The sequence below is a fragment of the Hippoglossus stenolepis genome, chromosome 2, assembly GCF_022539355.2.
Source record: "Hippoglossus stenolepis isolate QCI-W04-F060 chromosome 2, HSTE1.2, whole genome shotgun sequence".
In the NCBI taxonomy this organism is placed as follows: Eukaryota; Metazoa; Chordata; class Actinopteri; order Pleuronectiformes; family Pleuronectidae; genus Hippoglossus; species Hippoglossus stenolepis.
The window spans coordinates 3,307,802-3,322,431 of NC_061484.1; the positions used below are offsets into that span (position 1 = coordinate 3,307,802).

General features: G+C 39.7%; 1 protein-coding gene across 1 annotated transcript in view; it reads left to right on the top strand.

The window, feature by feature from the left end:
* LOC118101058 (sodium/potassium/calcium exchanger 3) overlaps positions 1 to 14,630 on the top strand; it is a 46,683-nt gene that overhangs the window by 23,432 nt on the left and 8,621 nt on the right. The window contains exons 3-10 of the mRNA XM_035146696.2: positions 4,654 to 4,730; positions 9,333 to 9,407; positions 10,072 to 10,156; positions 10,638 to 10,741; positions 12,443 to 12,517; positions 13,415 to 13,440; positions 13,521 to 13,574; positions 13,662 to 13,795. Coding sequence (XP_035002587.1) covers positions 4,654 to 4,730; positions 9,333 to 9,407; positions 10,072 to 10,156; positions 10,638 to 10,741; positions 12,443 to 12,517; positions 13,415 to 13,440; positions 13,521 to 13,574; positions 13,662 to 13,795 — 630 coding nt within the window. The remainder of the gene's footprint in view (positions 1 to 4,653; positions 4,731 to 9,332; positions 9,408 to 10,071; positions 10,157 to 10,637; positions 10,742 to 12,442; positions 12,518 to 13,414; positions 13,441 to 13,520; positions 13,575 to 13,661; positions 13,796 to 14,630) is intronic.

Sequence of the window (14,630 nt, forward strand, 5' to 3'; positions counted from 1 at the left end):
GGTTGTCTTGAATGAGTATGAGTGAGGGTGACTCACTCCTTAAATGCAGCAGTTGCGTCAGACGTGAACTGATAGGTACAGTACTGTTGAATGAAACAAACATTTCCGTGGCGACCCTTTGTGCATTTGGATTGATCACTGAATAAAGTCATACGTTAGTGGTTGTGTGTCCTTGTGTTTGATGGATGGCTTTGTTGCTGCGAGACATTCAGCTTAATGTACTTAGGCTGTGGTTCCTTGAATCCACTGGAAATTGGACAATTTTTACCGAAATAGAAGCCGACTTTTCTGTGACTTGCTCGCTTGATTCTTATTTACCGAGGGTTATCGGGACATGAAGTGGATTTCAACAAATAATATAAAAAGCGAAGTGCCAGAAAATCAATCAACAGTGTAAATGTTACGTGATGGGCGGCTGTGGCTCAGGGGGTAGAGCGAGTCGTCCAATAACCAGAAGGTTGGTGAGTGAATCAGAAACAAATAACCAACTCTAGCTTCAAAGTTTCAAAATCATTTTGATGCTCCTCTGATTTGTAATAAGGAGAAAGTTGCTTCTTTCATGTCAACTCCTCCTGAATAGATGTGTTTGAACAATATCACTTAGGTTGAGCGGGTAATCTCCCCCAAGTGCAGGGGGGCTAGGGTTGCTGCCACAACAGAGGTGTCTTAATTCAGGGGCTGCATCCTTCAGAGGCTGCGTTTGAATTGATTACATCACAGCGGCACGACTAGACTGACTAATTTGAAGGCTCCTTCAAAAGCATCCTTCCCACATCTTGTTAGCATAGATTTAAATTGTAAGTCACATGGTCACATGTCATTGTCCCAGTGTCAGTGCATGACTGCTTAAGATTTAATGTCCTTGTCTGAGTATAATTAGTAATAATGAACATTGAATGATGTTGGCTTATTTCATGGGCTATGTGGAATAATTGTTGTAATGCATATATAATAATGATAATAATAACAAAAACACAAAGCAAGGTTACCATGGCAACAGCTGAAGCGCCAAAGCTTTTCAGTCAGTCCTACAAATAGTATAAGTCGGATCAGATTGTTATTTTTCTAACAAAACCCTGGTATCTTACATACTTGGAGAAACATGAAAGAAGTTAGATTGCATTATTGTTTGTATTATCAGATTTAAATACTTCACTTTACATGACAAGACAAAAGAGCTTTTGCAGCAACAAGTGGCCAAATCTACAAAAATAAGTGATAAAACAGAAATTATTATTATTATTAAAGTGTATATGTATATCTACATAGAAGTGTGACATGGTGAGCGTGTGTTTCCGACTCAGAAGGAGCCTAAGGTGCTGTTAGGAGGAACCTCTCAGTGCTGAGGTGCATTTCACTGATGTTCCTTGTTACATGCAGCTTCAGTAGGTTTCTTTATTCTTACTTCTCACGTGTACTTAGGTCTCCTGGGAGACTGGGCTTCTTGCTCCTTGGGACAGTCATTTGTAGATGGGTTGTATCTGCAGGCTCTTTGGTAAATGGTAAATGGTTTGTATTTATATCGAGCTTTTCTGTCTTGATGACCACTCAAAGCGCTTTACTGTACAGTTTATTGCCATTCACACATTCACACACACATTCATATAGTGCATCAATGGGCAGCACTTTTTCTATTAGGGGCAATATGAGTTTCAGTATCTTGCCCAAGGACACTTCGGCATGCAGATGGGAAAGACTGGTATTGAACCGCCGAAGACCGCTCTACCCCTCAGCCATAGCCGTCCCTCTTTGAAGACTTTAGGAGACTGTCAGCTTCATGATTATGATCATTTAGTTAGATTTTGTTTTTTTTGTTTTTCTTTCTTTGTCAGTCGTGTCTTTCATTCTCATAATGTATCACTTGTGCTGCTGATTTTATGTCAGTTTTCTGTTTGTGTCTCTTTTACATCCACACTGGGCTCTAATTCTTATCACGAGAGCTTCTTGTTCTTTCACTTCACACATTAGCATGGCATTTTGGCTTGACTGAGTTTGAGCGATGGAACACAGGCCTGTAACAGTGTTAAACACATCCAGCTGTCGCTGCGAGATGGCCCTCTGCCCTGCTGCTCTGTACCCTCTGTGGCTTTTTACAGGCTGCTCTGCATTGTGTTAAGCTTAAGAAGTTATGGCAGTAGAACAGTGCAGAGGAAGACTGCAGCAACTCAAACACTGCGAGATACCGAGGATGCAAATAGGTCAAAAGAGTACAAGGAGAGGGGGCAGAATGGAGAAAACAGTGGGAAAGAAGTGAAGTACTCTTTCTTCTTGTATATTATCTCTGCAACATGTTGCGAGGGAGTTGAGACTGAAACAATTCAGCAGCCAGGGTTTTAACGAGAAATGGGAAAAGAGATCACATTACTCCGGTTTTAGCATCTTTACTGTACACTGGCTTCCAGTATCACTGATAATTGATTTTACTTGTTTATAAGTCTCTTAATGGTACAGCACCCTCAACCTGATTGTTTATGGGAGTATGTTCCAAACCGTCCCCTCAGGTCTTCTACTGTAGGCTTGCTCAATATCCCAGTAACAAACTATAAAAGTTGATAGTTTTAAGAAACAACTCAAGACCTATTTGTATGATCTTGCTTTTAATGAATGTTATCTTCTTTTTTGAATACCATTGTCTTTATTCTATTTTTTTTACTTATTACCTTACCTTTTGCTAGTTTGATGGTTTTGATTTATCCTAAGTCCCGTTTTATTGCTAATGTAATCTTATTGATCTCTTATTTCATGTCTTTGATTTTATTGTAAAGCACTTTGAGCTGCATTTTATGTATGAAAGGTGCTGTATAAATAAAATGTATTATTATTATTATACGACCAAGAGGAGGTGGAATTATAAACCACAGAAACTTCACCATCTCATAAATATGTGTTTCCCTTCATTCTTTCTCCCGCTCATGGTTAGTCCACCTGCCCCTCCTGTGATTGTAAATGATGCAGAGGACATCCTACGCTGTCTAACATGCACACTGTCACCTTTATGTTTCCCATTAAAACCTTCAAATCCAGGTTCATCCAGATATTAGTTAAAAATAACAACACTGCCAAGTTACCACAAGTTTTTAGCTCCAGAATGGCTCTAGAATTGAAATGTCAGTCTTGTATTATTTTACCTCACAAAAAAGTGTTGGAGCATACACTTTCGCAGAACTACGCCTATGGTAGCCATGGTAAACGTTATCTGTAAAACATCTGCATTCTGGTTGTGAGTGTTTTAGCAGGCTGACGTTAGCATTTAGCTCATAGCACCACTGTGCTTTGCTTCATTAAAAATTACTTACTTTCATCTCTTCAAAAATCCTGCTGTGGAAAATTTGACTTGCACTGCCATGTGTGTTGTTGATGATTTGATTGCACTGTTTTTTCTTAATCCGATAAACCATCTAATATTAATCTCATGTTGTATGCATGAGACGCCCTTGGATTTTCACTGATTTATATCTTTACTTTGTTTGTTTGTTTGTTTGTTTATTTACCCTTTACTTAGGAAGATCTCCTGAGATCTCTCTCTGGGTATAATTACATTTAACACAGAACCAAACACAATATTCAGCATTCACACAGAAATCAGCTGAAAAAGTAGCATGTATGAGTTAGTAGCATGTTGTCCTCTGAATTATCAGCATCTCTGGTCAGTTGTCTTTTGTATGTCTTCCTACTTGTGTGTGCATGTATCATGTCTGTCATTGTACTCTTCCCAGGGATCTCCAAGAATAGCTCCTCTATGTTTACTGTGCTGGTCAATAAAACATTTTGAATTCTCATGTTGCCATTTGTTGCACCACATGCTCTGCGCCTGATGCAGAGCGCTTGTCTTTCTCAGGGAATAGTGAGTGTGCTGAAATATGCAACAGATGTTAGCAGTGGCCTGTGAATGGGCTCCTGATTCGTGTGCAGTAGATGATCACATGGACGACTCGATGCTTGAGGGACGAGAGGCACAGGTTCCGCAACACTCCTTGGCAGCAAAAGCGCCTGTCACAGTTATCAGGACTGTGGTGCTGTGAGAGGAAGGCGAGTCAAAAGCCAGGGAGAGGGGTTAGAATACCTCCAGTCACCATTAAAAGCCAAACCCCCTCTTTTTCACCTCTTTCTGTCTTCCTTCACACTCCCACCGTCTGCCAACTTTCCACTTTTCCCTCTATCCTGCTCTCCCCATTGTTTACTCGCTCACAGTTGCGCTCACATTCCCATGCAGAGATGTGGAGTTGTGTGCGAACATCAGCTAAACTACCGCCACCTTTTCTCCCTCCACCCTACTTCCCATCGAATGTCCCCTAAATGTCTCTCTATTTTTACTACGCTCTCTCTCCTCTCTTTGCCCTCACTTTGTCTCCTAACGCTCACTTTTCCTCAGCTTCTGTGTTCTCTGGTTGCTCTCTGAGGAATCATACACGGTCCTTGGATGGGCACAGTTAGACTGTCACACTCACTTGGGCAAGGCTCCTTGTCAGTACACATGAGTTCAATGGGTTTCTGTGCTCATATGGTCGACCTCTCTTCCGGGCACTGGAATTATGTTCCCCGTGCCACGCTCTGCTGAAACACACATACACACACACACACACAAACTCACAAACTCACAGACTCACAAACCGTTTATGAATTTTTCTAACGCCATGTTTTTGTCCCTTCCAGCTCTGCACGAGTTCCCTACAGACCTGTTCACAAACAAGGAGCGGACAGAAGGAGCCGTGGCCCTGCATGTCCTGTGTGTAAGTTGGCCGGAGCATTTACTGCATTCATGTGCACGTGCGTCAACATGTCTGTTTGTGTCTAAGTGCACAAATGACCTTTTTTTTTGCAGAAGACGTTACATCACTCTTAAAAGGATTGGTCAGTGGATTGTCAATAATCTGGCTAATATCCCATAAATTATCTGTGTATTCATGACCTGGTGCAGTGTTCCTCCTCTATTCTAAACTATTAAAACTACATCACTAAGTGAGGTGACATGTTCCTTCATTAACACGAACACTGGCACTGTAGTGTATTTCAATACACTCCCACACACACTGTCCTTCTGCCTCAAATACTTTTGAGAGCAGCAAATGTGTAGTGATGCACAACTGTAAATAATCCAAACATGCACCAAATGCACTATTTACCTCTCTTTAATTAACATTTGGATAAAATTACAGGAGAGTATATATAGATGGACTAAATTGTTGTTTTTTGTCTAATCGGGAGATTTGTTGATTTTATGATAAAATATAAATATCAGTAAAACACAGTAAAAAAATGTAAATGTATTCAAACTCTTAACGGGATCATAATCGTTGCAGAAGAGCCTGCGTTATTATCTTAATTATTCCACACATTCTTCTTTCTTGTCAAAACGTGACACCTACATTTCCTACAATGCAACTAGTCCATACAGTTAGTTAAAAAAAATCTGGTGTGTTATACCAGTAGCAGCCTAAGTACCAATTTAGCTTCATGACGCTACCTCAAGCTGAGAGTGAGAGTGTGCAGCAGACGTCTGGTTAATGGTCAATGATGACGATTGAGGCATTTAATCAGATTTCACACAGCTCTAAATCTATAAAAGGTTTTATACAACTAGTCTCCTGGAAACAGATGTTAATGTGTTCAATTAAAACAATATGACTCAATCCTTCTCAGCTCCTCTCAGGTTCCTGTTTTTTAATAAAGTCATAGGATGAGTGCTGCTGTCATACAAAACAAGGATGAACAAATGGTGCAAGACATTTCATCCTCGCTGGCTGAGAAGGGAAGAATCTGGATCAGCAGCACGATGCTCTCCTCCTCTCCCCTCCAGCGCGGCCCAGCGGGGGGGGTCAATAAGTGAAGGCCGAGGCTTCGATGGAGCATTTCGCTGTCACTCCAACATGATCGCCACAAATCATGCACGGTGTTCCAGCACATGGCCCACGTTGTGTGGTGCTGTTGCTGATAGTCTCTGGGGAGCTGACTGTAATGGAAGCTCATGCCAGCAGAGCAGCATCTCCAGGGAACTTCGCTGTGCATAAACCGAGCACTAAGAACCACAGAATGGGCCATTTTGCCAGTACACGTCTGACATTATAGGCAATGTCACTACTTACAGAGCAGCCACCCTCTGAGTTAGCCTTTTCCTGCAGCAGAAGGGCAAATACAAGTAACCTTTTCTTGGATGCTTAGATATTTAAAAAAAACATACAGTATATCATCACCAGCTTTGTGCCTGTGATGTCTAACCTTTTATAATAGTGTACTCTGTCATTTTATAGCAGCTGTTTCTGTACTTATCTTTGAGAGAACAGCAGGCTCCCTGGTTTTAAGAACAACCAGGGTTAATACCTGCAGTACTATAGTTTACTATACAGATGTGATGATTGCAGACTCTCCAGCTGTCCATGTTTAGAAAATGAGAGAATTCACAAACAAATTCTAGTTTAAATCTCATAAAATCTGTTTGATGTTAAAGTTCATTCCTGACCTTAGGAACAGTAAACTATTACTTGACTTCTATGTTCCCTTACAATCTCTTCCAGGAGCATTTAACTGCATTTTTTTCACTTCGAAATTAGACAGAAATTAAATTCTGATGAAGATAAGTTGAAAAGCCAGGAAGTAGATCTTGAGTCAGGTTATTTTGTTCCCAAATTAATCAGTTTTAGTTTTTTTTAAATAATCCATGAATTGTTACGTCCTTCAATTTGTAAAAAGTCTAAGTCTAAGGTTGCACACTCAAATGTGTGGTTTGCCCAACCAACAGTCAAAAGAGATCAAAAAAAATTATTACAATGATATAAAGGATATAATAAACTAGTGAAAACCAATTCACACATTATAGACCAGACATGTTTTTCATTTATATATATGACGTGACTTACTCGATTATCAATATGCACCCATCTATAGTTTCAGTACGAACATTTTCTACATTTAAAAAATGTATATTTTAAAGTAATTTTAAAAAACCTTAATTCATTTTAAACAGTTGGGACTTACTGGTCACGACACTAATCTGGCTTTATAATAATGTACTGACCTCTTTCAACCTGCAGCTGTACTTTTAACCAGAGATTCCAAATAAATACTTATGCTAATTACTTGTTAAATATAACAAATTGAAGGCCTCGTGAAGCCAAGATGTTTGGTCTGAAAATGCTATTTAAAAACAACTAAAGAAAATTAAAGCACAGATGTCATGTCACCATGTGGCTGATGTTGTTGGTATTACACTGCCTCTATGCAGTAGCAGCATATGGTCTGAGATCAGGGATGCTGGTTAAAATATGGATTTGATGCTGCTGTCTTTTTCTTGTATTATCCTGTGATTTAGCCACAGAGCGGGTCATCCTTCTACCAGAGGGTCGGCGGTTCAATCCTAGTCTCCTGCATTCTGCATCTTGGGCAAGATACTGAACCCCTGGCAGTGTATGGGTGATGTGTGATAGAGAAAGTGTTGCATATAGATGCACTGTATGAATGTGTGTGTGAACCGGTGAATGGGGAAAACTGTTCTGTAAAGAGCTTTAAGTGGTCATCAAGCCTAAACAGGCTCTATGTAAATACAGACAATTTACCATTTAAGTGAAGCTGCAGTCAGAGATTCTCATTGATCTCAATGATCAAGTATGTTTCCTGTATTGGATTCAGCTAAAAGACAGAAAACTGTAAACGTTTTGCAGTGAAGCTTTGTTTCAGAATTTTTATATCACAGTATTTTACTTTCCGCTGCTTATGTCTTGGCAGCTTATGTATACTGCTGACCCCCATTTCTGCACCACTCATTAATACTGGCATCATCACTTCTCACAAGAGATTTGCTCTCAGAAACATAAACATAACTCTTAAGGACTTTCATTTCTGCATGCACACGAAAAACATATGCAGTGGAGACAAATGTACATTCAGCATCTACAGTACACTCGTCTACTCACCGATAGCCACACACATGCTGACACCCAGTTACAGTAGATTTAAGATGTTGAAAGGGCTGCTTTCATTTCACTCTCTCAACCCTACATCAGAATCCAGATTAAACCCAGTCATCAGGATTACATGTGACCTTTGACCGGTTGCTTGCCCTGAATGGACAAACCTACACACTCACACTCACACACACATAGATCTTGCTTTCAGAAACAGGAAGTAGAATAACTGCTGGTTCTGAGCACAAAAGGAAGAAGGAATATTCTTTCACCGTGTCATTCTTGCTGTAAGCAGGTCCTTGAAAATAAATTATAACTGTAAGAGTATTCATGTCTTTCCTTTGTTCACACATTTCCAGTCAGTCTGTCGTCACTATACCTGGCATTTTCTCTCTCTCTCATCTCTTCCCTGTCTCGATGCCACTCAGTGTATTGTATTGTGTGAACAATGTGATGCCAAGCAGTGCTTGAATGCGGAGGATGTTTATGAAACGATATGCCAGGAAAGAAAAAAGACAAGCATTTCTTAGTCTAATTTATTTACAGTTATAATGAGTCTTGCCAAGGGGATATTATGCGGGAGACATTTGAAATTTTAGTGAAGGTATCTTGTGGTGTTCCACAAGGCTTAATGGTAGAGCCATTATCATTTGTTTTCTCCACAAGTGGTATTTACATTTAGTTGTATTAAATTATTATAAATAAATTATTTTGCTCATGATACAAATTTATTTTGCTGTAGTTAGAATTTAATAACTTTAAAATTTAAGCCAACAAATCCATTGTTTATTAAACAAAAAGCTCTCAAGTACAAAGACCTGGTGGATTTAAAACTGTGGATACTTTTCCTGAAAGTGAGATGACAGAAAATCCATATTTTGTTAGAGGTGTGAGCATCTTTAAAAACAAAAAAAACAAGGGGTGAAGATGACAGTTAGACTGCTAAGCTGATTTATGAATAATTTAGTGAACAACATATTATTTTATTATTTGTCAGATATTGTTCTTTAGCTTTAGCTAAAGGTTTGATTTAACGTCAGAGGTCCTTACTTATTTGTTCTATCCATCTAGACAGTAAATTTCAGTAGGAGAAAAGGCTAAATGTGAGTAGGAGTAACTGATCTAGTAACTGGTACAGTGTTTACTTTTGAATGCCAGCATGTATTAAATGTGAAAAATAACTCGCCTTTTTAAAAATGTAAATTGTATGGTTATGTTATTCGTGAATTTTTTATGTATGACCGTTAATGTAGTGAACTGCATTTGCATGGGATCAGCTCTCCGACTCTGTAGCCCTCAATTAGACCTGTTTCCTCTTTCACGATAATTTAAATTTAATGGTATTTTTCCAAATAGAATAAAAAGCAGGAGAAGATGTGAAAGGTGGTAAACATCAGCACCTTATTATATTTCTGTCTCTTTTTCTCTCCACAGACCATTTACATGTTCTGTGCCCTGGCTCTGGTGTGTGATGACTACTTCGTCCCCTCCATGGAGAAGATATGTGAGGTATTATGCAGCACACTTTTCAAATTAAGACAACCAGGTTTAGTAGTAATGGAATAATTTAGACTTTCTTCCTCTGGCTGGTTCAACAAACAAGTCTAACTTCACTTTCTCGCTTTCCCCCGAGCTTTCAGTCAGGAAAAGCTTGGGGGAAAATCTCTTGACTTTATACTTTCATACGATAGGACTATCACTGTCTTTGTGCTCATTTAATATAATAGTGTAACACTACTCCTGGTTACACATACAGATCTAAAAGAAAAACATTGATCCTAGTGTTGTGTATTTACATCTATAGTTTCAGGGAGCATATGTTAATGCATAAAATGTCAAATACATTTTGGATTTCACTGCAGGAAACGAAAACTGCAGAAACTGAAATCTCATCTCCAAGGCTTTGTTCATGTACCTAAATAACTTAAAGTTTGTCTATTTAAATATTAACGAAATCTTGTCCACGTTTAATACAATATATCACTAGATCACAGATTAACTAGAAAAGCAAGCAGAAATATTCTTTTAGAAACAAAGCTTTTAGTGGATCAGCTCAGTGACAGATCTGCTACTGTTTGTGTCTAAAAGTACATGTGGATTTTCCCACTGCAGCCACTACTTCCTGTGGGAAAATCCACTTCATGTTAGTCTCCTCTTCTTTTCTCTCTCCCAGCGTCTCGATCTCAGCGAGGACGTAGCAGGTGCCACCTTCATGGCCGCCGGCAGCTCGGCTCCTGAGCTCTTCACGTCAGTCATAGGTACAGTGTTTGCTGCATCCACCCCTCGCTTTCTTCTCCTCCTTTTATTCTAACTGCAAGGCATGGTGCAGTAGCTGTGTCAGGGATTACAGTAGTAGAGCATTGCTGTTGAGTAAAGGTCATATATGTAGTTTTTTCTTTCATCATGGGTGTGTTCACTCTAATTCTGTGTGAAACAACAATATCAAAAACTTTTACTTCCGAGCCTTGATCCTCACACTACAATATTACATCCTTTATATGAAAATCCTATTTTGCATAGACTGTGTTGAAAAGATTCAACGACTCATTTGTATTGAAGATTTTCCTCTTTTCTTTTTCCATATCTGTGCTTGCGTGTGTGTGTGTGTGTGTGTGTGTGTGTGTGTGTGTGTGTGTGTGTGTGTGTGTGTGTGTGTGTGTGTGTGTGTGTGTGTGTGTGTGTGTGTGTGTGTGTGTGTGTGTGTGTGTGTGTGTGTGTGTCGGCTTGTTCTCTCTCCAGGGGTTTTCATCACCAAAGGCGATGTAGGCGTGGGGACCATTGTGGGCTCAGCCGTCTTCAACATCCTCTGCATCGTTGGCGTGTGTGGCTTCTTCGCCGGCCAGGTATGATGTCACAGCAGAGTTTGCCGCTGACCTGGTGGCATTTTCGAAGTACAGCTTAACTAATGTCCCCTTTACATATTCAGCCACATAAACACAAAGTGGTAGGAAGTGCTCCTGCATGCATGCACATGTTCATGCAGAACTACTTAGGACACATGTCCACACTGTTGATTTATGCATGTATGACTCTAATGTGCCAAATGCACTGAAGTTCAGAGGTAATGTGATCCATGTGTAAGCCACAAGATATAAAACAGTGGTAGTATTCCTAAACTTTTTAAACAAGGCCATTCCTCTTTCAAAGATCTTGATTGTTTGGCTGTTTAAACTGTGTTACCTATAAGCATATATAAGCAGCTTTCACTGTGAGAAGATGTATAAATACTTCTGTTTAATTCTCTGTGTATTGAGGTTGTATTGTTAGTGAAACGTATTAATGGTTGTATCAGTGATTTCCTTCTTGGTGCTGCTGGAGCCTAAAATGACAAATATGTCCAATTCTTTCTCTCAGTATTTCTCACTGCCATTCACCTGAAAAGTCATGAGTCAGAAACGGTGCTCGAATTGAGAGATGAACATGAGTTATGTTGTTACTTGTTGTAGCTGTGACTGAAATACATATTTAAGAAAGACTTTGATTGGAAGATTTAAGTGTCAATGGTCATATTTTCCTTTTTCAATGTGTTTAACAAGTAAATACTGAAATGTAGATTTTACATCATCCTTTTACATGTTTTGATTAATGGTTTTTGAGAATGTTCTAACACATAAACTCCTAAAACATAAAAAAAGCTGTACACTTATTATGTTTTATTTGTTTCAATTGCATATTTCTTTGTAGAAAATTCAGCCACTGGTACATGAGGACATTTTTCAAATATAGTTTATACTGTAATTTTTTGTTTAGCCACATGTACAAAATCTCGTCGGTATGAACACAGTAGAGAGTTTGTACGTCTTTTTTTCTGCTTTGCATCCTGGATGTTGTGCACGAGATACAAAACAACATAATAAAGTGCAGCCTCTCTCTGATGTTAGCTGATGTGCCAGGCACATGGAAATAAGGAGAGAACAAGACTAACATCTCTGCTCTGAAAAATATATGCATCGGATTCCAAACAGTGATGCAATCCCAGATTGTGCATTATGTAATCACAGTGAGATAATGAGGGAGAAGGCAGTGTGATTGGGGATCAGAGGGAATGGGTGCAGTCAAACCATCTTCAGGTCAAGCAGTGCACCTCACCACTGTTTATTACCTTTGGCTGGCTGTTCGTAGCAGGTCCCTGCTACAAAGAACTATTGTACAGTGAAACAGAGCACAAGCAAACATTTCAAGCCTTGTTATGCTCTAACTTTGCCCTCTGCCTCGCAGCAGCAAACGCTTCCACGGCTGGGAGTGGCACGTTCAAGATGTGATTCCTGACCTTCCACTTGCGTATACAGTGCGAGCGCTGTGTGGGAGAGTGCTACAGCGTTAGTCACTGCATTGTGGGCCCCTGCATTGTATCTGATTATATAAAGTCGATAACCACACGGGCACCTTTTCTATGTAGGATGGCACCTTGCGATTGGCTTTTTCCACTGACTGTGAAATGATTCAGGAGGTCAACTTCAGAGCTCGGCTGTTTACATTAGTATGGTAATGATGTTAGAGGCGTGAACTGTGCTTCATCTCTGTTCTCTCTCTCTCTCTCGTAGGCCGTGAAGCTCTCTCACTGGGCTCTACTCCGAGATTCCATTTATTACACGTTTTCTATCTTGGCCCTCATCGCGGTAAGAGTTTGTAGACTCACATGAAAAGATACAGGACAAAGGATCAAGTGTGTGGTGACTGCGGAAATATGCACAGATACCAATGCTTCCACTTAACCATTGTATCCATTCCTACATTTCCATACTCTCTACCTCAGCAGTATTAATTAGACTGTAGGAAGTCAATAAAATATACAGGTATGATTTGATTTAGCAGTTTTTCAATCACAGCTATCCTCCACATCTTTTGGTCAAAAAACATGCATGTGTAGTGTGAGACTCTAGGCAGACTGAAGATGTTTCCATCAAACATCTAATCATTTGCAGGTTTCAAATATGCAGTTTATTCACTGTAGAAAAGGGAAGAAATCATGTATACTCAAAAACATCGAACATCAAAACACTTGTGCGTTTGTTGATTGACACTTTAATCTCCCTTTGCAATGTATCAATTGAAAAGGAGAAGTGGTAGAAAGTAACTAAGTACATTTAAGTATTTCAGTATCTGTTTTGTAGAGGTAAGTGTGAATTTGATGCAACATTATACTTCAAAGGGTTATGCTATACATTGCAGTCCATTCTATTTATTTAGGTACTTTAAAGATTACGATGTTTATTCATGAAATACATGACCAGCTACTACAGCATGATTATTTGTTATAAACTCAAACTTAAAAATGAGTGTCACAAGGTCATCAATAATCTTATATGTGCAGCACACAGCTACGGAGGAGAGTTCAAAAAGCTGGTTTCAGAGTCTTTCTCTAAGTGAAGTGGGATGAAACCAAAAGGTCTTTGGCCTCTTTTCTGCCGCTGAGCTCTGGACTGCTTGCGCCCTCTAGTGGAGCAGAAATGCAGATTTCCTTTAACATTCACTCACTTCCTTCACCTAATTTCCACTTTTTCTTGTTTTTTCAGTTCATCTACGATGAGAAGGTTTGCTGGTACGTATGTTCTTTGTAGAATCCTGACTATTGCACTGAATTATAGTGCACATTGGACTGACTTTGTGTTTGTGTGGCAGGTGGGAGTCTCTTATCCTGATTCTCATGTATGCTGTCTACATCCTCATCATGAAGTGAGTGTCATTCGCACAAGCTGGGTGGATTAGTAGTTGTTAGTTTTGAAAAGCTACGTTCCTTTTTAACTGATTTGTCATTGGCAGGTTTAACGGCCGTGCGCATCGTTACTTTGACCGTCGAAAGAAGAGCTCTGTGAATCTGGCCAATGGGCTGACAGGAAGCACCGATCTGGAGGACAATGTCACGTGTGATGCTACTGCAGTCCTGCTCAAGAAAGGTATCACAAACTGTTCTATTTCTCTCAGGCACTGCCCTCTAATAGGACTCTGCAGGTTTTAGCTGCTCATCTCGACACAATGAAATTTGCATAAAGGCAGCGGGGGCACCACCACTCGTCTATTTTTGTTCTTCTCCGTGAAAAGATAGTGAAGGTTGACTTTACTGAATAAGTTCTGTACATCTTGTCCTGGATTGATCCTCACAGCTAATGCTCCTCCACACTCTCCAACTTTGGGGCTTTGTATGAGGGTGACAAAAAGTCCCAGTGCCCCCTGTGTGTGGAGCTTCACATACGTATCCCTTATGCTATCATTTGTCAAAAAAACATCCCATATATATAATGGTGAGCAGCAAGGTTTTGCCTTCTGCTCTTCTCTCAATAAATTAAGCCACAGATCAGCTGCAGAGGTCAAGCCAGTGTCCTAAACCTAAATGTTTTAGAGGAGTTTGAATAAATTGAAAATATTGTCGGTCAGCGTCACAAGAGTATTTTTGTTCTTTTTTTGTGGTTCTTTGGCTGATTAAATATGACTCTTCAGACCAAGGACACAGAAGAATGTTATGATGCAGTAGAATAATATGAGTCCTCTTGGTGGACTGGTTGATGGTAGAAGTATGCAGTCTGGTGCAGAGGGATTATTTCAGTAGAGACAATCAAGTTATCCTCAGAGGGGGGATATTTGCCTCCAATGCATAGTATAAAGAAAACCCAGGGATATATGATGGTCATGCTGTGGCTTTATTTACTGCCTGTATTGCTCACCTGCCACCAGAAAGAGGTGGAAAACCTCTGTGGTTTTAATCAAATGTAAAAAGTGATTGTTTGTTCCACA